The sequence below is a fragment of the Haemorhous mexicanus genome, chromosome 13 (genome assembly GCF_027477595.1).
Source record: "Haemorhous mexicanus isolate bHaeMex1 chromosome 13, bHaeMex1.pri, whole genome shotgun sequence".
Classification (NCBI taxonomy): Eukaryota; Metazoa; Chordata; class Aves; order Passeriformes; family Fringillidae; genus Haemorhous; species Haemorhous mexicanus.
The window spans coordinates 91213-118560 of record NC_082353.1 but is presented as its reverse complement, the minus strand read 5'-3'; the positions used below and the strand labels follow the sequence as shown (position 1 = coordinate 118560).

The following is a 27348-nucleotide window of genomic DNA, read 5'->3' as shown; positions in this document are numbered from 1 at the left end:
GGAGTTTGTCTCACATACACATAAACTACACAAGATAGTTTCAGGAGCAAACTCTCTCATATTGTGTTGATTGAGCTAGTCTTTCAGGCACAAAAATTAATAGCAGGAAGACAGTCACATATGGCTCACTGGAACAGTCTGTATCTCTGGGAGGTGATAATAGGAAGTATTATCTGCTGGTCTTAGAGGAAATGACAGCCCTCATGCTTCCTCTGTTCCTGCCATTCTGAGCTTTTGGCTTTATTCCAGAAACTGTTTTAACTTTTTTTTTGAGACAAATTCAGATCAAGTTTTGACACTTGTAGTTCTGCCTTAGTGATGTTCAGATGCAATTCTTGGGAGCAGCACTGCAGTTTCTGCAGCACTTCCCCCAACAAAGCCCCAATATACAAAGGGAATGAATCAACAGTAAAAGCCAGAAGTAAACAAAAAAAAATGGATAATTTTAAGAAAACTAAGGGGAAAAAAAAAAACCCAAAACAATTGACCTTCTTCCCTATTAATTTTTAATGAATAGAAGATACTAGAAATTTTCAAATAATTTTAGCTAGGAAATTTCACCTCTGACATTGGTTTTACATAGTAAATACTCACATTCTGTAGTGGTAAATGATATTTTGGAAACACTTAAGTCAAATTAGTACCTGTTTGTTTTTATGAATTTTTGTATTAGCTTTCTTGCAAAGGTTAAAAACCAGCCAGGTTAAAAACACAATAAATTAAATACCTCAGCTTGTTAGTAAAAGTGTGGTGATGGAATAGTGTAGATAATAACATAGAAGAGCTTCACACAAGAAGAGAAGGTAGTCCTGACATAAAGGTATAGTCTCCACTCTTCAAGCCATTGGATATCTATTCTTCCAGGAAGAAAAACAGTGCTCATTATATTTGTGTATGTTTTTGGTTTTAAACTGAAAGATCAGTAATTTCCACAAGGGCAAGGGAAGCACTACCAGACCTTGGCTGACAGCCAAGGACCTGCTTTCTAGGAATGTCAAGATTTTCACTATGGGAGTTCCTACTAAATTAACCACGGTATTTCCTGAAGCTGCTCATAACTTAATGATGTATTCAGGATTATTCTTGTGCTAGCTTCATGGAACTGGATCAGATTGTTGCCTTCTGGTTTATTTTCTTTTCATTGAAGGTAAATACAATTATGAAGGTAAATACAATACAATACAGTTGCAAACCAAATTTGTCTGTTTGAACTGGATGATCCTCTTCCCTCCTCTGGAGGGATCAAGCAGAACCTGTTTGGTGAATCAGTACCAAGGATATAAAAAAACATATTATCACCATCACTGAGATAAGAATCTTGTTGGAAAGTAAAATGCATATGTTGCAAGACAGTCTCTTCAGAAAGAGTTTTCAATCTAGGCAATGATATAAAAGGGAATTTGAAAGGAAGAGGAAAAGAAATACTGTTCTTGGTTTTTTGTCAAGCTCCCTCCTTGCATGTAACTCTTGATGTCTAAGTCTAGTAATTACTGTTTTCATAATTGCTATTGATAGAATATATTTAAATTACTATGTTCTCTTACTCTAACAATTAATAAAGAGAGGCACAGAAGCAACTCTGAAGAAGCACTTGCCAATGTCCACTGATAAAACAGAAACCATCTAGTTTCCCTGATTTTCCCTAGGCTTCTAAACTTAGATCTTGAGAATTATTTACAGAGAGGGAAAAATGGGTTGAACTTCAGTCTTGTGACTCCTGACCCCTTAAATGGACAACCTTTCAACCAGTCAACCTTAAATGGGCCAGTTAGACCAGGCCACTAGTTTCTGGTCCAGCTAAAAACTAACTAAAAAGCAAAGAAGAGCTCTCTCCCATTGTCTGTCCACAGGCAACACAGTTCAGGAGAAGAATGTGGGGGAACAAGTGCAGTTTCTGATGACAAACTCCACACTTCTTGCCTCTCCTTTGCTCCTGGAATGAGTCTTAAAGGTGCAAAACTTATTTCTGGCTGACAGACTAATGGGGATACAAGCCTCATAAAGTCACCCCAGGACACCAGCCATAAAGCTGAGATGTTTTTCTGAGTTAAGACCTTAAAGTGAATCTAAAAAAGCCCAGCACTTTTGCCATCTGCATCACAATACAAGAGCTGTGCCTTGATCAGAGCTCACAGCACTTCCAGTGTTTCAAAATAATCTTTTTGTGCATTGCTGAATGCATCCTTGAAGATGGAGCAAAACTTTTTAACATTGAAAAAAGTTTTCTGTGACTTCCTAGTTGGAATCTTTAGGTGAAATCAGATTTGAACAAGTTCTTTGGCATTTTCCAGTTGTTTTGACCAAATCTTCTAGATATGAAAATACTATGGTATTTGTATAAGCAGTGGATTTTTTTTTTTTAACATCTAAAGAGGATGTTCTTGGAAAAGGCATTTTGAATGTAAAAAAATAATTGTCTTTCAGTAAAGTCTACTCATATAGAAATCAAGGCCATTGAAACATGGGGAAAAACCACTGTGATCCATATATTAAATAAGGCCACAGCAACATGATATTGTTGTCCAATTGTGGCCTGCTCATGATTAGCTTCTAAACTAAAGTAAAATTTGTCAAATTACATATGTATTGAAATTTTACAACACTGTCCCCCCCAAAAAATCATGGCCTTTCAAATGAGTGGCAGTTTGATTGATATTTTCGGACAGCTGAAACTGTTGCTACTTTGTGAACAGCCCATAGGTCCTATTTTTTTGGCTGAATATGTGAATTCCAATTTTGAAAAAGATGGCTTATTTGTGTTTTGATAAAAAGAAATTTCAGATAAAGAAAGATGTGAAATAGAATTGATATATAAATAATCTGTTATCAGAATGATGAAGGAAGCAGGAAGTTTGGCAGATTACCATGAGTAATCATGTAGTAATCAGGAGTTTAACTGTGGTGTGGAAAAAAATATATATAGTTGTTTTTTTTGTAAGCTTCCTAGCTAGAGAAGGAAGCTCTTCCTGTTGAATGAAAAGAAAGTCTACAATTTTTTTTTCCTTTTTTTTTTTCTTCTTTTGAATGAGTGAGTGTAAGAATTCACCATTTTTCCATTGGTAAAGCTTTTCCTACCAAAAGCAATGAAGAAGGAAATTCAGGCAGTAACTGCTTGGTAAATTCTTTTAACACACAGTTCTGTTTTAAATCCTGACTCTTAGACTAGCTTTTCTCTTCTCTATCTAAAGTGCAAGATTTGTGGTGTAAATGAAGGAAGCAAAAAACCAAGGAAGCATTTAAAACAATGGTATCTGTGTATATGTGGTGACAGAAGGGTTTCCTCCCTGTTCATGTATCAGAGTGAAAATAAGCATCTTGTGTTGGATCTATCTTCTGGCTTTGAAAGTACATCATTCCAATCTTATGCAAGGTACCAGATGGTATCAAAAGTATCAATACACCATTTCTTGGAGGAAACTGTGAGGATGTCTTGGAAACAAATTACATCTGCTTAACTTTATATCTCCTCCACCCCTCAAGAGGTTTTTTTGGATGAAAATGACCCATTTAGTCTTCAGTTGTCTACAATAGATAAGGAAAATCATCCCCTTGTAAGTCCTACCTTTTTCCACTGCTTCTACAGAGAGTTTAGATCTTAGACACTTTTCTGATACATTCAAAAGTCTGCTTTAGTGAAACAAAACACAGGAGTTGTTTGAGGGGATGTATAAGGAATGTACTTACCTGCACAGTCTTCAGAGCTCCTCATCCTTACATCAACACAGCGCATAGAGAAAGTCTAACAATTAGGTCAAGAACAAACATGAGCTTATTTGTGTTTAATACAGAAAAGAATGTACTATATAGACAGATAGAACCTAGCTGAAGGAACATCAAATGCCAAGTCATCTCAGGGGCTTTTAAAATAGAGACATATCCTGAGAATTATTTATTGCCTCATATGCTGGTTGAGTATTTCACAGTTCGTCATAGGGAGAGGAAAAGTACTTCTCAGTGACCCTTTCTTGGGTTTCATCTGCTAGAGGCCAATATAGGGAGCACATGAATGTTAGTGGTAAGCTGATTTTTGTGTAAGGTGGTGGTCATTCATTCCTAGGCCTGAACCTTCTGAGGACCTCAGAGTTAACTCATACCAAGTGGTCAGATTTTCTTCTTACTGTGTACATGTGGCATGTACAGCTGTGTCTAGGAAAGAATCTTCTAAGTCAGGAACTTTATATGAGAAGATCTTTGCTTTTGTCACAAAACTGGGTAGGAATCACTAGTTCTTGAGAACAGTACTTCTAAAAATTTTTGCTAAGTATGTGCAATCAGGCTGTAGGGCCAAGACCAGGCCAATGTTGCAAGAATCATGCTTATCTAAACCTGATTATTTAATTAAGCCATATATTAAGTGCATCAGAAAAACATCTAAAGGCATTCCGGTCAGGTTAGCATGATTTATGCCAAATATGAATCTGGTGCATTCTCCTGTAGTCTAGAGGAGCAGAAGCCAGAGCTGTGGTTTACTCCCCCTCTAAGCTGATTTAATGCTTTAACATCTCCACTTTGTTTCCACTTGCCTCTTCTCATGGCCTTGTAAGGCTACTTATTGGATCTGTGGACTAATGGCTTTCCATGCCATCATTGCTATTTTTAGTTGAAATCTTTCAAGAGTTGTGTAAACTGGGTTAATTTTTGAAATTACTTACTGTTGTTTCAGTGGCTCTTAAATTTATTGCCCGAATCAACAAGACTGCTCTGATTCAATCGTATTTCATTATCTGTGAATATTAAACATTCTTGGCATATGGTGCAAGTAGTCAGATAACATATTTACATAACTTGTTTGTCTACTGTTGAGTCTGACCTTGTCTGGAATTTCTTGTCAGTTCCCTTTTTTTCTCAGTGTGACATGTTACATTAACCCTGCTTATCAATTATTCATTCACTTAATAAAGGGTGAATCAGTATCTTTGAATCAGAATACTTGCATACATTTTTCCCCTAATACTAGGAAGGATGTGTTACGGTTAGCAACAAAGACAGACAAACACATCTGTTATTTATTTTTCAAGTTTGAAAACTTGAACCAGTGCTTAGTTATTCATACATAAATAAATCAGTTTAAAAAAAACATACAGGAGAAAATATGTAAAAACTCTCTGCCAGACCACAGCCAAACTCCTAGTCCTTTGGAGTTAGAATGGCCCAGGGATGATGAGAAAGGCATCCATTACAGACTTGAACAATGCTAAAACTTTTGTGAAATGACTGGCCTATGTTCTGACCTTGAGCATGTTTCCTGAAAGTAAAATTGCTGTTCCAAATATCTTGTGTCTTATGATGTTTTCCCTAAACTTGCCCACACTTGCTCACACTTTTTCTGAGGTTGGATGTGGGTTTAATTTTACCACATGAACTCATGTCTGGATTACACCTTCCACCTTGCTTTGTATCAGCTTAGTTCTACTGACTTCCAGGCCCTCCTCCACAACTACTGATGTGTTAGCTGAAGAGGGGAATCCCAGACTTACTGGAAGAGCGTGGAAACCTTAAGTTTTCAATATCAATGTCGTGGTTTGAGAGGAAATGAAGTTTTTTGGGATGGTGTGGTCACGCCAGTCGGTGTTCAGATTTTAATGAATTCTTTTGCATTAGTGGAAATCTAGTGTTGCTAGTATTAGTAATGAGCTGACGGTACATTTTTGTATCTTCATATTAGTAATGAGCTGAAGATACTATTGCTTGCACATTTTTTTTTGTGAAATGTCAGTCAGTAAATACAGGAGTAGCCCTTGGCTTCATATACACAGCAGTGTAACAGGGAGATTGTACATAATGCTTTGTTGGAAGCAACAGCCAGTTTTCCTCCTGATTTTCTTTCTCATTCTTCCAAGAGATTCCTATCATTTGCACATACTTAACCCCACATCAGCTGCTAATATCCACTTGGTCCTCAACACTTGGTGCTTTGTCCTCAACTGTCCTGTCCAGCCCATTTTTAAATTGTATTTAATTTCCTTCTCCCAAGCTGACATTTTGTGCTGGATGCAGGGCCCTGGAAAAATGGGAGGTCTTGCCTATGATGCACGTTAATGGGTTGAGGATAAATCTGGAAGGGGCCACTGGCTTTCAGTTCACCTGTGAAATTTATGTTACAGGTAATGTGGCTTAAACTCTTGAACTGTTTGCTAAAAGTTTGCTAAACTGCAGCAATTTCTGAAAGGCCGCAAAGGCTTGCTAGAAATTGCCATGTTCTGAGAGTAGCTACAGATGGGCAGAGATGATGCTGCAAGTGCCCTGAAGGTAGAAAACAGAGATGATAGCAGAACAGGTATGTGCTGAGGCAACAGCTATATTATTTCTCCTAGAAACTCCAACCACTCCCAGGTGACTTGGCTTCATGGGCAGCTCTTAGTTATTCTCTGTGTTTCTGGGAAAATGTGTGGTGTTTTTTTCCCCTTTGCACTAGTACTTCCTTCTTGGAGCTGCAAACAAGGCCCAAGTACTCTCATAAATCCCTACACCATGCAGGGAAAGTCAGAGCTGATGATCCCTATGTATGCAATAAATTCAACATGGTATTCTCATACAGCCCTATTAAAAATCCTACAGGCTTTTTAGGATGTGATGTGTGTGGAGTGTACATGTTATGTTTTACATACAGCTGTTACACTCTGAAATGTCCTCCTGCCACTTTTTGTCAAGAGTGGTGTAATCTTACATGATGAAAAACCATTTCCACTTTGTGGGTTTGCCTCTGCTCCACCTATAAAGTAATAGGAAAAAAGTAATACAGATTCAAGTATTCAGAATACATTTAAGTCATCTTGCAGTAATTTCTTTCTTGTTCAGATAGAGCATTCTAAAAGCATGAAATAACATGTATGCTTTCTCTGGTGGTTATATCTTATCTCTGAGAAATTTAGTGGTTTGTGCTGACAACAAAATGTTGGCAGAGTAACCTGTTGTACAGGTGGTCCTATTTAAACGCCTTTCAAGCATGTTCATAGGATTTTCACGGGGAGAGCAATTTACAGTAAATTAACAAAGCTGGAGACTAACTGATCTCTGAATGAGTGTGTGATCATTTATAGAATCATAACATGACAGAACAATGTGGGTAGAGGCAGTATGAGGGATTGTCTGCTGTTCTGCATAACGACAGATTAATAATATTATTAGCCTTTGCAGAGTTATTGTGACAGGTAAAGGCCTGTTATGCAAGATGCCATTTACAGTCTGTGTAGTACAAATGTTCTGGCTTGTATCTTCTAACATTTATGCTTGTTACATGTATATGGGTTGAATACAATAGGAGACTACACATATACATATACACACACATATATATACACACACATATATACACATGCACACACACACACAAATACACACACACATACACACACACACACGCACGCACACACACACACACACACATATATATATGTATATACACAGACACACAGACACACATGCACACACACATATTCTGGAATGAGTCCCTCAGATTTTGGATGGCCACTAAAAACGGTATGAAAGATCATGATTTTCAAGTGCCACAGATGTCTAAGTGAGGCACCTGACAATAATGTGTTGTTATGGAGAAATGTCGAAGGCTATTCTGACATCCAGTGGTGTCCAAGAATGCATGTGATATCTGAGTGCAGGCTGTGCTACTGCATTAATCACTCTGATATTCCACAGTGAGAATATCAGAATAATTTTTTAACCTTTATTTACACTGGGGCTGAGCAGTTTGAGAAAAGTGCCTTTGAAATTGAGGTGAAAACTAGAAAAAACATGATGTGTGTATTGATGTTAAGTGTTTTGCAGCCTAAGACAAGACATTGCTAGAGAATGGGAACATCCCAATCATGGTAAAAAGAAATGACTGTCGGTAAAAACTTCTGTGGGAAGATTTTACTTTTGCTCAATATTGCTTTGCCTCATGTGAAGGTCAAAGACATTCAAGATAGTGAAAGCATGCTTCATTCTAGTAATGAAAATGACATACAACAGATATATCAAATCTGTGTGAAAGGATTTTATAAAATGTTTGGATTTCCAACAGACAGCCACCCCCTTACAAATTTTTCAGTTTAGATTTGGAATTCTGAAAATGTAATTTCTTTGCAAAAAATGTATTTTTTAAAATTAGAAATGTTTTCCAGGAGTTGAAGGCTAGGATCAGTAATTAGTAATACTTACCTCCGTGTTACAAAAATTTTACACTGTTACCCCCAAAAAACTCATGATATGTGTGGTAGTCTAGACTGTATGTGATGACATAGACCACTGAATATAGAGAAGAAGAAAAAGTAAAAAATAATTTAAGATCTTTGTAATTAGACTTTTTTTCCTGCAATGTAAAGCTGTTCAATGAAATCTGCTAGGTCAGCCATTAATTTGTGGCTGCAGCACATTCAGACCACGGGACCAGACTCAGAGCAGGTTAGAAAAATGTGTAATATGGGCATAGGTGCTGAAGATGCTATGCAGTTGGCCTGGTTTACTTTTTTCTTTGGCCTACTTTATGTAACATGGTCCATGATAACATGGACTTTGTCTACCTCTTCTGGGTAGAGATTTTAGGTACACTTCCAGTACAGATTTATCTGTAGGCATCAGACCAGTGCACCAGACTGCAAATTATTTTATTCAGGACTTAATAAGTAGTTTCTGGAAAACATAATGAAACAACCTTCAGCAGAGACAGCTCCAACAAAGCTCCTTGGATATCCCTTTTTGGAAGGCAGCAGGGCTACTTCTACTTGGTACCTCTCTTGGGAAAGGTTTTTATTTCCCAATCTGTAGTCATAATGTAGGATTTAAGAGAGCCTACCTTTTGTGCCTCTTGTTCCCTGCCCCAGTTGTTAATTGTTAGGAGTTAGATATTGACATTTCTCTGTGGCTTCTGTACAGTTCTTGCACTGCTTACAAAAGCTGTGCACATCTCTTTCCACATCCTATGCATTGCTAAAAAAAGTCCCTTCTGCTGTTTCTGTAAGATGTTGGATACCGGATCCTGGGAAGATCACTCAGGTGATCTTTTTCTATTTATAGGCTGCTGAGAAATGGTGAAATGGAAATTTTCTAAAAGCTCTGGAATGCCAGGTACCCTGAAACTCTAAGTCTGATGAAAAGCCTGGCTTCCTTCCTACTGCATTTCAAGGACTTGTACAGTTCTTGCATCTATAAGTTGTAAACATTTGACCAGAAATTTCCTTGTCTGTGTACCACAAGGTGTCTGGGATAGCATCATGTTTGAACAAGAAGAAACTCACAATGAGGCTCACAATACAAATCATGATTTGTATTTCAGAGATGCAGTTCAGTCTCAGCATAATGCAAACAGTTTTGTGCTAAGATTTTATTTAACTAGTTGTCTTTCTACAGATGAATATGTAATTGAAAAAAAAAAAGTTTATTGAAAAGTTGCCACAAGTTTTTTCTGGCTGGTTTACTGAACCCTTATGCATGTAACAATTGAAAATAACATGATGTGAAATATGTGTCTAACAGTCATCCTAACAAAACAAACAAATCAAAAACCCTAAAAAATATCCCACCAAATCCACTGTGGCTAGTCCTTTAAAAAGGATGGATTTGCTTCTGCCTTAGCATGATCCATCCACTTAGAATTTTTTGTTAATTTTTTGCTCATTTTGTGGCTCTGTGGCTTCCAAGAGTGCCAAAAGAAATGAATTTCTGCTCAGCTGCCTTGCATCCTTTCCTGCCTGCTGCCTGTCAGTACATGCTGATTGATCACAGGTACACATATGAGTGTAATCTAATTTCTGCCTTGTTGTATTCCCCCAAATTCTGCTGGCCAAATAGCAGTGTCTGCCTTCTAGGAAGTAGCCGCTGACTTTGGCTGCTAAAACAGAGTATAGGTGACCTGACAGTCTGTTCCAGAGCAGTGCAGGTAACAGGATGCTTAGTTCTTGCATGTTTCCCCCCTAATATGGACTGTAACACTGAATTTATAATCCACCTCATATAGGATTGCTGTGTGGTTGGCAGAGAGGAAAAGGTATTTCCAAGTTCAGAGCTGATCCTCTGGAGGTGCCTTTCTCTATTTTAGCTGAAGTGTTTTAAAAATGATGCCAATCTTCAGTTTAAGAAAAGATAGTAACTTCAAGTAGAAAGGACCAGGTTTAAGTTGCTTCATGCTAGACAATTACTTTCAGTCTTGTGAGACATTTCTGTTTTGGCTCATTTTTACACCATACTTTTACAAGATATAAATCAGGACTATTTAGGAAGTATGCCAAAAGCTTGTGTAGTACAGAAACTTGTACTGTTCTTCCTGTATCTCTTGCATAAGTCTAATGACATCTGTAATTTAAACTTTCATGAATAAAGAACAAGTACTTGATAGATGTGAGGAATAGCTACTCACTTTTCATAATTTTAGAAAGGTTTATTAAACCTTATCCAAAATACAATAAAAGACTGAATAGAGAAAAGGTTACAGCACTGGGAGCAAAGGATTTTCCCCACCATGTGCTCACCCACACAATGGAGGTTTCGCCTTTTAATCTTTTAACCCCTCCCAAAGTTCTGTCCATCAACCCCTTCTTCATTGTCCAGTGGTGGAGATCTCTTCCTCAAATCCTGATTGGAGGTCAGATGTCCCTATAGTGACAAGCCGACCCTCCCAGATGTCCCAACCCCAGCTGTCTCTTGATAACAATGCAAGGGGGTAAAACATAATTAGAAATCTATAAAACTTTTCTTAACCTATATACATGATATTTGTCTGTTAATTGTGAGAGCCAACCATCGCGTTACTCATCAATCACAATCCCCCCTTTTCCTTTTTTACAGATTATTTGGCTCGAACAATTTAACTCAATGAATCATACTAGCATCTGTTGATGTGGGCAAGGACAGAGGGAACCAAAGCAAGAAGAAACAGAAACTTCCTTAGTCACCCTTATCCAGAATGAACAGCAGGACTTTACAGAGGTCCAGTATGGCTTTTACCCCCATCTACCTTGCCTATGGGGCTGCTACTCATAGGAGGTGCCTTAGTAGTGAGTACAGAGGCCAACTCAGTCTTGCCATCTAGTCCCTTTGTGTTCAAAGAGAGTTGGGGAATTACAGAGGTCTGGCATGGCCTTTTGTCCCCACCTTACCATGCCTACGGGGTTGCTACCTGCAGCCGGGCTATGGAGTCTTCTCAGTAGCAAACAAAGGGGCCAACCCAGTCTTGCCCTCCTCCCTTTGTCTTATTTTCTTAAGGAAGCTGCCCCATTACTTTTTATGGTCCCTTGTTTACTTCCCCTCAACAGATGCTTGCAATTCTTCCTCATTAAAACATAAAAAACCCCCAACCAAACAAACAAAAAAACAACAGTTTTTGGGCGGGCTGGCTGGTGAAAGCTTGATTCTAGGTTTTGGGCATCTTGTTATTTTTCTTGTTGTCTCTCGGTCTCTGCTTAAGAGTCAACCTCGTTTCCCCCAGCCTGGATGTCATAGTCCATTCTTCGGATTCTTCCACTGGGCCTCTACTCTATTGGCATGAGTCCGTCCCTGCTCTGCAGTTCACACAGCCAATTTGGTGGTGAGCAGTACCTGAAAGGGACCTTCCCACTGAGGAGTTAGAGGCTGATCTCTCCATGACTTAATAATCACTCAATCCCCAGCGTTAATGTTATGGATTCTGAAATCCAGGGTGGTCTTTTGAGGAATTGTCCCTTTATGTCTTAGCCCTTCTAAGGTTCATGCCAGAGACATAACATATTTCTTGGCATTGGCTTCCCCTTCCTCATAGGTGGCAACCTTCTGGGGTGAGGTTAGGAAGGGTAACCCAAACAACATCTTCTTAGGGTGACACCCCAAATATGACCAGAGTTGGGTTCTAATTCCTAATAAGGCCAAAGGGAGACATTTTATCCATGACATTTGAGTTTCAATCATTAGTTTAACTAGAACTTTTTTAAGAGTTTGACTCATTCTCTCAACCGACCGGAACTCTATGGATGCCATGGAATGTGTAACACCCATTTTACTCCCAGGGCTTGAACAACTTTCTGCAATATCTTTGATGTGAAATGAGTTCCCCAGTCTGAATCAATCCTGTTTACCATCCCATATCAGGGAATGATTAATTCTAGGAGTGTTTTACTCACAACATTGGCATTGGCTTTAACAGTGGGTACTGCCTCTACCCAATGAGTCAAGTGATCTACTGTCACTGGCAAAAACTTCCACTGTTGTACCTGGGGAAGCTCAGTAAAGTCTACTTGGATGTTTTGAAAGGGCCGTAAGGCTAGTTCTTGCCCTCCCCTGGGTGTTTTTCTCATGACTTTCTTATTCACTTGACATATCACACACCGTTCAGTCATCTGCTTAGCTATCCCAAAAATTCCTATGCAGCTCCAATCCCTTAGAAATTGATCACTCGGCGCTTGCGTACCCCAGTGTCTTGTCCCATGTATGCCTTCAAGCCTTTTCCTGGCAAGGGGTTTATTACATTTGCCTCCCATCTGCTAATCTCCACTTCCATTCTTTATCTTTCTTGGTTCCTATTTTAAGGAGTTCTTCCTCTTCTGTCCCACTAAACACCGGGCATTCTTGTATTTATCCCACGGGGGTTAACACCATCAGTAGTTTTTCTGTCCCTGATTCAGCTGTATTTTGAGCTTCCAAATCCACTAAATTGTTCCCTTACATCTCTTGAGTCACCCCTTTTTGATGCTCTTTAACATATACTACTGTGGTATTGTCCACAAGGGTCCCAGGATGAGGGAAGAGACGAGAAGGTTGACTCCATGTATCAGAAAGCTTGATTTATTATTTTATGATAGATAATATATTAAAACTGTATGCAAAGAATAGAAGAAAGGATTTCATTAGAAGGCTAAGCTAAGAATAGAAAAGGAATGAATAACAAAGGCTTGTCTCTGACCGAGACAGTCTGCACAGGTGATCTGTGATTGGCCTTTAATTAAAAACAACCAGATGAGACCAATCACAGATTCCCCCTGTTGCATTCCACAGCAGCAGATAAGAATTGTTTACAGTTTGTTCCTGAAGCCTCTCAGCTTCTCAGGAGGGAAAAATCCTAAGGAAAGGATTTTTAATAAAACATGTCGGTGACATACTACTGCTACTTCCTCTGGTTATTATAGGTTTCTAACACTTCTAAAATAAGTTCTTTGTGAATCAGTCCCTTTCCCTTTGAATTTAATAGCCCCCTCTCTTCCCAAATTTTTCCAAAGTTATGCACTATGCCAAAAGCATATTTTGAGTCTGTATATTGTTCCCCTTTTCTGTGCTAGTATTTCCAGAGCTCGTTTTAGGGCATATAGCTCACATTCTTGGGCTGACCCGTTGGAAGGTAACTTTCCCTTTTCTATGGCTACCAACCCTTCCTCCACTATAGCGCACCCCGATACCCGGTGCCCCTGGATTACCTGTGAAGATCCCTCGATGTACACTTGTTTCCCTCCTTGGAGTGGTTGATCTGTTAAGTTCTCTCTTACTCTGGTTTGATAGTTTATAACTTCTAGGCAATTATGTATTAATTCCTCACCTTGTTCTCCATACAAAAACTGGGCAGGGCTGAGTTGGTTACTCACAATCAGCTCTAAATCACTATTTATTAAGATGGCTTCATACTTTAGCACTCAGGAATTAGTGAGCCGTTTCTCAGCCTTTTGGCTTAGGATGCTTCTAACTGAGTGAGGAGCATATACTTCCAATTTTCCCCCAAAAGGTTGATTTTTTGCTTTCTTCTATGAGTATGGCAGTTGCTGCCACTGCCTGAATACAGATCAGCCATCCCCAGCTGACAGGGTCTTGTAGTTTTGATAAATAGGCCACTGGTTTCCTGCATCCTCCCCAGTCCTGGGCTAGTACTCCATGTGCTACCCCTTTTTCTATATCTACAAACAAGTAGAAGGGTTTGTCTGAGGCAGGAAGTCTCGGTGCTGGTGCTCTGACTAATTTTTGCTTTAAAGCTTCAAACTTTTGCTCATTGTTTTCTTCCCATCTAATCTCTTCTTCTAGCTTTTCATACAAGAACTCAACAGCTTTTTTGTATCCTTCAATCCATAGCCTACAATATCCCAACAAGCCTAGAAATCTAACTTCTCTCTTAGTTTTTGGCCATGAGAGTGAGGCTATCCCTGTGATTCTGTCAGGATTCAGCCACCAGCTCCCTTGACAAATCACATGTCCTAGGTATTTTACTTCATTCTCTACAGATTGTAGTTTCCCTTTTGATACTTAAAGTCCTTGGTTCCCCAGAAAATGTGACAATGCTATGGTGGATTCTCGAACTTCGTTTTCCTCCTGTCCTGAGAGAAGCAAATCATCTACATGCTGGATAAGCTTTAGCTCAGGTTTGATGGAGAAGGGCTATAGTACTCCTCCTAGGGTTTGACCAAATTGGTTTGGGGATTCGGAAAACCACTTGGGGGATAACCTAGTCCACCGAAGCTGTTGCTTCTTCCTGGAATCGGGGTCCTTCATTCAAAAGCAAATATATCCCTATTTTCCTCTACCAGTGGAAAAGTCCAAAAAGCATCTTTTAGGTCTATCACACTAAACCACTTGGGGAGATATTACCCAGTGGTGTATAGGGGTTAGGCACTAGTGGGTACTGATTCACTGTTCTTTTGTTCACTTCTCTCAAATCTTGCACAAGGCTGTTAAGTCCCATCTGACTTCTTTACTGGTAATATGGGTGTATTATGGGGGGACATACGTGGTTTTAAGGTCCTATCCTCAGGCAGGTCCTGGATCACCGGCTGTAGTCCTCATCTCCCCTCCAGGGAGAGTGGATATTGTCATACCCAGACTAGATGGCTCTCATTAACTATTTTTATTACTATAGGTTTCATGTTCAATATACCTTGATTTTTTGGTTTTGCCCACGCCATCTCATGAATTTTCTCCTCATCCTCTTCCCTCAATTGGAGAAGCTTAACCACCATTTTCCCTTCCCCTGGGAGTACTCCAATCTCTAACTGCACCTGCAAATCCCTTCCTAATAAATTGCATCCTCCTTCTGGAACTAATATGACATCCCCAATTCCTAATTTATTTGCCCCTTCAAACTTTACTTCCTTTCTAACTGAGACCTTGAACCCCTCTCCTTTTGCACTTACTACTTGCATGGTACCTTGACCCTTTTTGCACCTGTTTGGGATTCTACAAACACAAGTTCTTTCAGCCCCCATGACTACTAGGAATTCAAATTCTTCCTCCTGGGGGCCTATTTTTAAAGTTCTCAGGGGCTCCTGATGGTATTCTGTCCCCAGGAGGTAGAACCCCTGACACCCCTAATCTTCCACTTCCCCTTTTTGCTCAGTCTTATAGACCCTCAGGTCCTTTTCCTTCTGGGGGCAATTCTTTCTCTCTTTATCATAAAAGCAAACTGGTCCCAGGTTCCCCCATTCCCGAAACTCTCCTTTTTTTGCCCAGTCCCAAGGAGCTGCATCCCCTCTATGTCTATCTTGCTGTACTCGGAATCCCCCTCCCTTACTTGGGTTGTTCCTTATGTGCTAGTTTCCTTCCCTAACGGCAGTTACCATTACCTTGGCTTTTGCCTTGGCCTTGTCTTCGTCCCCTTTTACATACACCTTCTGTGCTTCCCTTAAAAGATCCTCTAGCCTCCTTTCTTGCCAACCATCTACCTTTTCTAACTTTCTCTGTATATCTGGCCTGGCGTGAGTGATGAAATTTATCTTTAGCAAGATCTGTCTGGCTGCCGTGTCAGGGTCAACCCCTGAATATTGCCTCATATTTTTCCTCAACCTTTCTAACCACTCTGTTGGGTTTTCTTCCCTCTTTTGCTGCTCATCAAAAGCTTTACATGCATTTTGCTTATGTGGAGCTGTGTCTTTGATACCTCTTATAATCAGTGTTCTGTATTCCTCCATGTCTTGCCTTCCCCAGAGTGCTGTTTTGGTCCCAGGTAGGGCATACTGTGGGGATTTTTAGATCCCCCAGGAGGTCCTTGCACATGCTGCTTTCCCATATTTGTATCCCAACCACCCGTATCATCTGTCTTTCCTCTAGTGTGAACAACATAGTCATTATTGATTGCATTCCTCCCATGTATAAATATTGGGCCCCAGAAACTAGTCTAACTGCTCCGCTAACCCGACGGGGTCTTCTAACAGTCCTTTTAATTCCTTTTTAAACATTCTCACTTTAGAGGAACTGAGAGTTATGGTTACGAATCCAGTTTCTCCCTGTACCCCCCCAGGGGTACTTCCCTCAGGGGGTACAGTTCCAATGCTTGGCTCCCATTCTCCTGTCTGCTTTCCTCTCTTTGTGCTACCCTGCTCCTGGTGTTCTGGCTATGCCCATCACGGGCAGAGGAGGTGCAGCTGGGGCTACTGGAGGTGGGGCGGGGTAAGTGGTCTAATGGGTCCCACTCTGTATCTTCTGCTACCTTAAACATGCCCACCTTGGAGGGTGAGGTTTCCCCTTCCCAGCAAGCAGTGTAGTCACTCTCTTCCTGATTAAATGGTTTCTTAGCTCTTGTATGGATGTTTAATGCTCGGCATATCCATCCCTTGTCTGACCCATATCTAAGCCAGTATATATGATCACTCCTAATTTCCCTTCTGGTCTATTGCAATACACAGTACTGAACTATTTGGCTCTTGTCCTTGTCTCTGGTGGTGGGGTCATGTTTCCACTGGGCTAGCTTCCTTCCCAGTAAACTATCTGGGGGTATGCCCATTGCTTTCTCTTCAACCTCTGCTTCTTCCCTTGGGGATTCACCCATGATTCCATCCTGCAGATCACAGGCCCCTGACAGAGCCTACCTTTCCAACCATGGGCCCTCCCAACAGAGCCTGCATCCCTAAAAAGAGTGAGGGAAAGAGAAAAAAAGAAACCAGGAAAGGAGGAAGGAGAAGGAAAGGGAAGAGAAAGAGGAAAAAGGGAGAAAAAGAGGGGAAGAGAGAGAAAAAAGCCCAGAAAAAAAGCTTTACTTCTTTTCCAAAAAAAACCTACGGTCCAGGGGGCTTCTGTCCCCACCCCACACTGGTTCAGCTCGCCCCGCTCCGACTCGCTGCGGCACGTGAAGTGTTACACCTACTACAGGGTAACTCCACTGCTGCCAACCTCTCAGCGGTTGTCTCATTTCAAGCCCAATCTCGGCTGCCTCCGGGAACCATGGATCTGGTTGTGCCCAAGAGCTGACCCCGCCTGAGCTCGGCCACTGCTGGCGCCACCGGCGGCCGGCCTGCTGGCGCTTCCCCCAAAACCGCCGCTGGCTACTGCCACTCAGCCAGCCAGGAATACTACAGTGCTGGCCATGCCTCCCCCGAAACCACCGCTGGCTTACTGGTGCTCAGCTGGCCACATCGCTGGCTGCGCACTAGAGCCCGGCGGTACCCCACTTGGGCCCCTACTTGATCCCCTTTATGTGCGCTGGCTCTGTGCTGCAAAATCCTTCACAAACCCCTCTATCTCATATGTCCTGCTGGCCATGGGGGAAATACCTGCTTTCCTCTTCACCACGCATCCCGCTGTTCCCTCCAAATGCCCATATCCTAAAACTCCAATGGACCAGGATGGGTCTAGTATACTATTTGCATGGAGTTTGCTTTCCTATACCGGAATTAGGAAGTAATTATCTGGCCAAAAATAGTACTCATCCCTCGTCTTCTCTTTTCTTTATCCAGCCTCCCATTGTCTCTGGGCTTCAGCCTGCAACTACCAGTGGCCCTGGGAGTGTCTAATAGACTTTGCCACATTGTGGTGTGGGCGCACCTCTTTTCGAAAAATCCTAGCACCACCGGGGTGAGGTGTTTATCCTGGGAGAGCCCCCAGAAATTGTGAGAAATAGCTACTCACTTTTCATAATTTTAGAAAGGTTTACTAAACCTTATCCAAAGTACAATAGAAGACTGAATAGAGAAAAGGTTACGGCACCAGGAGCAAAGGATTTTCCCTACCATGTGCTCACCCACACAATGGAGGTTTTGCCTTTTAACCTTTTAACCCCTCCCAAAGTTCTATTCATCAACCCCTTCTTCATTGTCCAGTAGTGGAGATCATGTCCTCAAATCCTGATTGGAGGTCAGATGTCACCATAGTGACAAGCCGACCCTCCCAGATGTCCCAACCCCAGCTGTCTCTTGATAACAATGCAAGGGGGTAAAACATAATTAGAAATCTATAAAACTTTTCTTAACCTATATACATGATATTTGTCTGTTAATTGTGAGAGTCAATCATCACAATACTCATACATCACAATAGATCCTGAGTTTTTAATTTAATGTAAGCCTTCTAGTTTATATGGATCTTATTTCCATGTGAAAGATCAAATAAATGTCTGTGGGCTTTGTGAAACTCTTACCTAAAGTAAATAATGAAAACTCATTTCAGTTATCTAGACAAATCAGTCTTTATCTTCACTTGAGCCCAAGGAGACTGTAAACTTTGGGTATATTTGTTGGGAATGTAAGGACACATTATATTAAGTCACATTGTGAATACATACTGCAAAGAACAGATTATGAAGAATTTGTGGGCCAGTGAAGCAGACAGGTGATCTATATCACTTTTCAAAGAGACATACATATCACTTGTCTGGAAATAGCATTTAAAATCTAGACAGATCTTTGAGTTTTGCTTCTTTGTTTCACAATATTTAACACAAACTGTGTAATACTGAATCAGACAGTAATTTTGTATCTGTAACAGCTTTTTCTTTCCCTCTTTCAAGGATTTATGAATTTAATAAGGTACAATTTTTCAGTCTTTCATCATGTCAGGGGATGTGAGGAGGTCAACAGCAGTATGTGCAAGAATGTTAATTGGTGGTTTGTGAGAAAATCTCCCTCTCTCATTTACAGGCTTTAAAGATAGTAGCAGGAAGAATTTGCTGATACTTTGTTGTCATAGTTTTTATTAAATTTTGGTCTTTTGTTTTTTTAGTAAATTTTCATTAGTTGCAAAAAGTGAGAAAGCTTTTCTTGAGCAAGATTATCTTGACTGATGCTCATTTAATCAGTTTGGTACTTTTTAAGTCTTACTTGGCTCAGTCATCTGCTTTCTTGGGCAAGTGAATAAGCTAATGACACAAAAATGTGGTTTTGTACTATTTCTGCTAAAGGTAAAAAAACAGACTTAGTGCCTAGGCTTGAGCATTTACACAAAGATTTATCTTGTTATTTCTGATATAAACAGGGATGCACCTGAGTTGGCCAAAACATAAAAAAAGGTAGTACAAAGGGTAACGCGATTGTCTTCGTTTAAGACAATTTACAGGGTGAGGTCTCTGAAATAAGTTGCTTCCCCTTAGTTTTAACTTCTCCCCTTTCCACTAATAAGGAGAAATACTAAGAGGTACAAGTGAAGAAAAAAACTGTTTACTTAACGAAAACAGCAATAATAACAAATACACAGTTCAAATGGCGAACCACAAATAGTTCAAAATCCATGCACAAATGTGGAGAAGATAACCCAGATTGTCCTAGGGAACACAGATAAAATGGTGGAGAATCCCCACCCTGGGCCACACAGCTGAGAGAGAATGAAGGAAACAACACAGCAAACAAGCTTCTGTTGTTCCAAAACTTCCTGCCTCCCCTGCTCTGCCAAATGAATAACAAACAGAGAACAGGGAAAAAAAAAATCTGGAAAAAATATTTTGGTCCAAAAGCAGTCAATGTTGCTGGGCTGCCTGCTCCACACGACCCACCAGGGGCTCTCCCTAGCAGCTGCTGGCAGCGGCTGGAACTCGTGGAGTGCTTCTGACCTCTGGTGTGCTGGCTGGGGGCAACAATGGGCAAGTCCGTCCCCTCCCCAGCAAATGGCCTATGGCAGTGGCTGAAGGGATTTTGAAATGCTTAGAATACAGACACTTACACGTGAGCTATGTTAGACATAGTTGTATCCTGTCCAGTCAAAGCATTTCCAGTGCATGATTATCTGGCTTACTTCAGATACTTTCTTTAGTGTTATTTGACTCCCAAGGTGGTTATTTATCTCTTTTAACTATTAATAGCAGTCTAGATGTTTCGCTCAGATTTAGGTGTGTTTTTACAGACAGGCTAATTCAAACTTCTTGTGTAATTTCATTAATTTGGAATAATAATTGTGATTTATAATTGTGCATGCAGGTTGGTCAGGACAAAGGAAGCTGTTCTTTCCATAGAAGCTACAGCTCATGTGTTGTTCCTCAAGAAAATGAAAATATCTTCCACACAATATTTGCTTTTTTCACGAAGTCGGGCAGAAAAGTATTGGTAAGAAATAGTACTGCTTATAGCTCCACTTGAACATACAGCATATTGTACAAAACATTTTGCATGGTTTGGCATGACGATCTGAAGCAGATAGTTCATTATGATGATGTGCTGGGGGAACATTTAGTGATTGTAATTTAAAAAATAAATAAGAGGGTTCAGGAACTGCAGTGGAAAGAGATTTAGCTGAAGTGGCAGCACACACTTGGTAACCAGAGCCTTTGCTCTCTCAAAGGCATGTGGGAGCAGTGGGTCACTGCACTGTACTTGAGGTTTCGCCTTTTAACTCCTCCCAAAGTTCTGTTCATCGACCCCTTCTTCGTTGTCCAGTGGTGGAGATCACTTCCTCCATGCCTGATGCCACTTCCTTGATGCCTGACCCACACAAAGGGTGGGTGTGCAGCTGCAGTCCTGTTCCTTTCAGTCCTGAATGCTTCTCTGGCTCAGCAGCTCTGTAGAGGACTGAATTTTACTTGGCTTGCTCTCATGCAGGCATCTGTAGCCAGCTATCTTCAGGTCTTGAAAGTTGCTATTTCAGTGCAAGAGTGTTGTAGTATAGCAGTTATATAACTTATTTTTTTGGTGTGCTTGCTGTTTATCATTTATCATTGAATTTTACAATTTATCATTTATCGTTTAATTTTACCTCCTTTGTTTAACAACTTTTTCGGTGTTTCTGGTAGGACTGTGAAAGACCAGGCCAATCTTGTTTAATTGTACACTGCAACATAAGCTCACTACCTAAAGCAGAGTCCTGTGATATAAATATCTACATTCTGCTGAATACTGAGATACTCAAGAAGGTATGTGGTCTCCAATTTAAGTGTGCTTAGGTGAACAAATGAACTCAAAACTTCCGTTTCTTCCTCTTTACTAGTGTGTGAAAAATAATCATGGTATCAAAGAAAACAGATCTACTTATTAGCAGTGTGTATGGAGGTGTTAATCTTAGTTCTTACCCATTACCCATTAAGATAGAAATAAATGTAGTTCAGAAATTTATACATTGAAAAATGACAAATGAGACCCCTTATTGTGTGCATGGTGCTTAGGCTAGAGATTTATGAAAATCTAATTGATTTCTGAAAGTTTTCATTCTAAAAAATGTAAGTGAATGTAAACTGTGACCAGCTATGTATTATCTTCCTGTGTAAACAGAGATATAGCAGTATTTTGTCATTTTTACTTCAAGTTATTATTATTCGAAGAAGATGCATCATGACCACATTAATGCTGAGTTTAACATTTGTGGCAAGAAATAAATGGTTGCCAGTTAATTTCTGTCTTCTCTGAAGCTGCTGAATGAGGCAATAAATCTTTTAAATTGTTTGTGATTTACTGCATTTTGACCTATGTTCCTTTACTTGCAAAAATGCTGACTCTAATTTTGGCAAGATGCTGTAAGGTTATGAGGGAATAAGATAATTGGAGGAGAAAGCTGATAACATTAACCTATTAAAATAAACCTGTCTTTCACAGTTGTTAGATTAAAAGCATCAGAGAGAGCCCTTATTAGAAAACAGTTGCTAAAATAATTAATAGCCTGGAGGTTTTCCAATTGATACCAATAAGTCTGCTAATGTTTGGTTCATATTTGAAAACAGGAAGTTCAGGCATGGCCAGAAGTTTCAGGTATTTGTTACATGCTTATAGAAATGCTGAAATATGTAAATAAGTAACTGAGTGCATGCAAAATATGCTTCTTGGGATATAGCCAGGATTCATCCCATTGCTGGGTCCCTTCTAAGATTACTTTTAGCAACACTCTTTTAAAAGGTATAGAGTGTTTACACATGTTTGAGTATCACGAGTGCATGCTGTTTTCTACTTATTACATACTCTTCCCAAGGCAAACTGCATACAAGTGAGCAATCTTTAACCTGAAATGGCATCTTATTGAAATGTGCCTGTTAAAATGCACCAGGCATTTTATTGGAGAAATACGAATTAATGAGAGGAATTGTACAGTGAATAAGATGCTATGCACAAAGAAGTTCTTTCCTGGGATATATTGTAGTTTATCCCAGTTTCTGTATATCATTTTTCTGTTCATTTGAAAAACAAATCGGAACATTTTTCATAGTTAATATTGAACCTGCCTGTGTAATTGGAAATTCTCTGTCTTGCTTTCATGGTAAATGTGGGAAACATTAACAAACCAAATATGAAGTATGTGTTTAAAGTCTAACATACCTGATTTTGCTCTAATCTGAAATAATGTGCTCAGGTATATCTGTCTGTTATGAACATAAAGTATATTTTTTCAAAGCAGAGTTGTAACCAGGCTGGCACTTAACTGCCATCACAGCCTTCACTAGGCATTGTCTGGGTGTATTTATTATACTGGCAATTGTTTGTTGGGCTTGTTGGGTTTGTTGAGCTTTTTTTGACAGGCGGGGGTTGGTGCTTTTGTTGTTTGTTATAAATGATCAAATCGGCAGCCAAATTTATAAAAAATTTAACAAAGATTTATTAGATCAACAACAAAAGTAGAATTTCAAAATAAACCACCACAGACAAGGGAGCGTCAACCCCAGAAGTCAGCACTGGGTGAGCCTGGATCCGACTGACAGAGTGCCAGTGAGTTGGTAGATGCAATCTACCCAGGTGCAAGTTCTCATGAGTGCCTCAAACATTCCTGGCAAATCGGCACTCATGGCCCAGGAAGGTTTCATTCTTACATTAACGAACTTGATATTATCTTAACAATGTTTGGGAACTAATTGAATAGAAATAAGACTCTGCTCCCAGCTAGGGTGATCAAAGACATAAGTTGGATCCCACAATATTTAATATACATATACAGCATGAATTATCTCTACTATATACTACATTGTTGTTGTTAAGTCCAGTTCTTCCTCTTTTTACTTCTTAGGACAGTTCATCGGTCATCCAGTTTGTCACAAGGGCAAGGCTTCAGGTGGACCATGACCTCAGAGTTGTGGAGGTGCCCGGTGGAAACCCAGAAGAAAAACCAGTGAGTACACAAACCTAAAGAGAAATGTTTCCTTATCCCAGTGGGCTGGAAATCACTGAGAGCTCTATACAAACTGGAATTTGCTCCTGGGCTAACCCACAAGAGTGCCCAGACTTTGCCTGACTAGACTAACAGTACTGTGAGTTGTGTTATTGTGGTTTGGCTGTCTGTGATAACCATGTCAACAGAGGGAATGATGTTATGTCAAACCAGAGTGATCTGTGTTGTACTAGCTAAAATAGTCTTGAGGTATTAATGAAAAAATTAGGTTTAGGTCCTGATTTAGGGTTAACATTTGCTTTAATCTAATTTCAATTCCCTTGAAAACCTAGAAGAGACTTGAAACCTCAGCAATGTCTTTTCAAATTTGCCAGAATGAAATATTTGGAAGCGTTAGTGATATTTTGGGAGCTGTGAAAATGCAAAAAGGTGTCTAAATTTTCAGAAATTAATTTAACTTTTTTTTTCTTGTGCTAAGCTGGTAAAAATCAAGTACAAGTTGATACCACATATTGTGTTGATCTCCCTCTTCCTCCTGAGTCTCCTATCTTTTTGGTGTCATTTGTCTTCCTTTCTTCTGTTATCCAAAAATCTGGCAGTTCACTGCTACTGCTGTGTCTCAGTGTCCATTGGCCTGCCTGGCACCACCCAGTTCACAGCCTTTTGTCTTGGGCTCCTACAAAGGGCTCAGTCTGCACTTAAATCAGCATCTCAATCTACAGTTTGCAAACCCAGCTATTTCCATCAGATGTATCCCTCAACAATCATGTCTGTAGTCTTGAATTTATATTTCATTAGACCTGTGAGAAAAAGGAGTTATTTTATATGACAGAATCTTCTTTTTTCAATTCTGTTTTCTTTTCTTTGTTAGGTTTCTGTACCATTCTATACAATAGGCTTGGAAGTTAAAATGAAAAACATAGCCATTACTGGGAATGAAAAACATAGCCATTGCCAGGAATGTGCCTTCTAAGAGGCCTGCAGTCCTGAGTGTTAATACACTGCTTGGCCTCTCCTTAGTTCTGCAGCTTACACAGAACACATCTTGCAATTGTATGGCAAAATTTCATTAATGACTTTTGAGAAACGATACTCACTTTTAAAATTTCAAAGGTTTATTAAGCCTTAACAAAAATACAACAAAGGACTGAATAAGGAAAAATTTTACAGTGCTGAGAGTCTCTGTGACCAGCAGCCACACACTTGTTTACAACATGGATGCTCTGCCTTTTATACTCTTGGCCCCGCCCAAAGTCTTTTCAGTCAACTCCTTCTCTGCCATCCATTGGTGTAGATCACTTTCTTACAACTTGATTGGTGGTCAAGTGTTACCGTGCTGTGCCTCCTAGTAACAAGGCTGCCCTCCCCTAAATGCCTCAACTAGTGACAACAAAATAAGGGAGAACAGAAAGATGACTACGGGGAGAACATATAAAAATAACATAATTATGTATATATAAAACTTCCCTTAATATACACATAATATTCATCTCTTAATTGTGAGAGCCAACCATTGCATTACCCATTTATAACATGACTGAAGTAACACCTGACTATGATAACCATGTCTCAACTTAAATGGAAGAGCCCAGTATCTCTATGACAAATATTTTCAACTGTAAAAGGTTTTAGAATATCTAAGAATGATAGGCACACTGTAAAATGTGTTGGATTGCTTTTAATAACGTTCAAAATTTAGAAATGCTTTTTTTCTAGGAATGCAGGCTCTGCTGTATTTCATTGTTATCTAATGCTTAGAGAAAAAAAAGAAAAGAAAATTAGGCAAAAAAGAAATTGTCCTTATCTTAGATAGCCTTTCAGCAAGCCTTGAGTTGCATTATGAAGTGCACTGTGCATGTGTTGGGAAGCTATCTTAAGCTTCAAACCAGAGTTTGCTTCCAATTCCTGGGAAGCCCTAGCTGTAAAAGAGCATGCCTGAAACGTTGTAGCCATGTAACATGAATTTGTAGTTTCAAGTCTTTTCTCATGTGAGTGCCATTTCCTCTCTGCTTCCTGGTATTTCCATATGCCATCTTCAGTATTGCCTTATGTTTTGCACAGGGTCATGTTCAGACACAAATTTAAGATATGGCTTGGCTCAAGATATTAATTTTTCTGCGTTGTCTTCTTGTGGAATGCAGAAGGGAAGAGTAGTTGCTGCAAGCCATGACTATTTAGCTGGAAATAGAGACTGGAGAAAGAAAATGTCATCATCGTTCAGCCTCTTCTTTTCCTTTTTAAAGCACATCCTGCTCTCTTAATTGACCAGAGACTGCTGTACTGTATCCATTTGAATAGCAGCTCCTTCTGTACAGCTGTGCATGGACTTCCTATAAGACTGTTTATGAGAGTGCTCCCTAACATTTCTTAGACACTTTATCATGCTAAGGTTGAAAAGGCCTTTTTTGCTTTCTAAGGCTAAATGTGGGCTTATTATCACATTTATGTGGTTTTTAGGACCAGGTACCATTATTTCAATTGGCACTTTTACATTATAGTGTATATTATCAGAGTACAAATTCTCTGTAAAGAAGATAAATTGAGACAGAAGACAGAAAAGAAAGGCTGATATTTTTATGATAGTATAAGAAATACTATTGGACCACCCACATAAACACCAACAGTCAGAAACCTCAACAGTGAGTGTGAGTGAGTATCTCTAAGTTAGGTTGCAGGCTGTCTTTGAAATTAACCCATTTTTTAAAAAATATGCATTTTTCAATTCTCAGAAATAATTTCTCTGGATTTGGATATGATTTTATGTGATTTTTAATGATGTACTTTTGGTTCTGGTTACAACTGGCTACTTGAGCTCTTATATTAGACAAATCACGTGAAGAAGGTGATCAGAGTTTGGATTTGGCTCTGTAATGACAGCGGTGTTATCATCCATATATATTGTCTGAAAATGGTGTCTTATTTTCAGGAGGCATGCTTTATTTTCTTCATCATATGAGTTTCCATGAAGGTTTGGTTCTCTTCTTCTTGGTCTATGAGCAAAACAAACAGTAAGCTCCAAGAGAACACAGTAGTCAAATACCTGATCAAAGAATTCACATTTTCTGTTTGCTGCTTGTGTGCAGGAAGAGGAGGCATGCTCTTAAGGAGCAAAAGGACTGACTTTGTTACTGTGGAAGGAAGAATTAACTGGATTTTACTGCAACAAAACTATCCAAATGCCTCTGAGTCTTCCTGTATTGAAAGTGGAGAATGCAATGCTGACTGCATGAAAAGGCAAGCCCAGAGAAAAGGTGTGCAGGTCCTGCAACACAGTGACCTGTAAAGCTTAAGGCTGCTATCTGGTGCTATCCACTAAGTACAGGCATGCTCCATCAAGCCTTTGAACCTATCGTGCCTTCTGGATAGAGTTCACTGTTCTTTTATTTCCAGTTCAGTCGCTCTAGGTTTAATGCATATCCCAGGTAACCCAAAATGTTACCGTATCCCCTATCTATCTATGCCCAAAATGGTTACTGTCTTTTTAAGACCCCTGCGCCAGAAAACAGACTAGGGAGGTGGTGCCCAGAGCATTTTAAAAACTGGGACACCCAGGGATCTCTCTCTCTCCCCATTTGGCTTGCCTCTTGGCCTTTTCTTGCCTCTACTTGCAACAGTAGCAAGTGGAGAATCTTCATTTTGCAATCAGAAACTGTTTCAGTGTTTGAGAGTTTGCTGTTAGTTTGCAACCCCAGAACTAGGCCGGAGCTGGTCTGGTGCCAGGGCACCGCTCCTCTGTGCTCAAAGTCTGTTCTTCCTTCCCTCCTTATGTCGGAGTAGGGACCCAAGGCAGCAACACCAAAACTGTCAGAGTCCAGCAGGTGTCAGGAGGCGGCAGCAATTGGAAACACTGATCCCATACACCCCAGCAATTTCTGCCTCCCACTAGTACTCCTTCAAAAGCTCCTACCTTCATGGGAGGTTTTGCTGCCATTTCCCCTTTATCTTTAGAACCACACACTCAGCTGTGCAAGGCAGCGTCTTAGAGGCAGCATCTTAGGATTCGTCACTCTGCAGATTCAAGTTTCTCTTTGTCTCTGGTGGGGGTGTGTGAGAAATAGCAATTTTGTAGCTAGTGATTGTTTACTGTTTTGTTTTTTTTTTTGCCTGTGGCTGTTTTGCTTGCTGGTAAACTGCTATTTTTTTCACTTATATCTACTAGTATTCAGTTTCTTCTTTTTGGTGAAAAGGGAT

The 27348-nt window shown here is 39.9% G+C and overlaps 1 protein-coding gene across 2 annotated transcripts in view; it reads left to right on the top strand.

Annotated features, from left to right (window-relative positions):
- ITGA9 (integrin subunit alpha 9) overlaps window positions 1–27348 on the top strand; it is a 245290-nt gene that overhangs the window by 182876 nt on the left and 35066 nt on the right. Inside the window, exons 24-26 of one of the 2 annotated variants that reach the window (XM_059857961.1) lie at window positions 20055–20180; window positions 20864–20983; window positions 23056–23157. In XM_059857961.1, coding sequence (XP_059713944.1) covers window positions 20055–20180; window positions 20864–20983; window positions 23056–23157 — 348 coding nt within the window. The remainder of the gene's footprint in view (window positions 1–20054; window positions 20181–20863; window positions 20984–23055; window positions 23158–27348) is intronic. The other variant, XM_059857962.1, reaches the window with a different exon arrangement.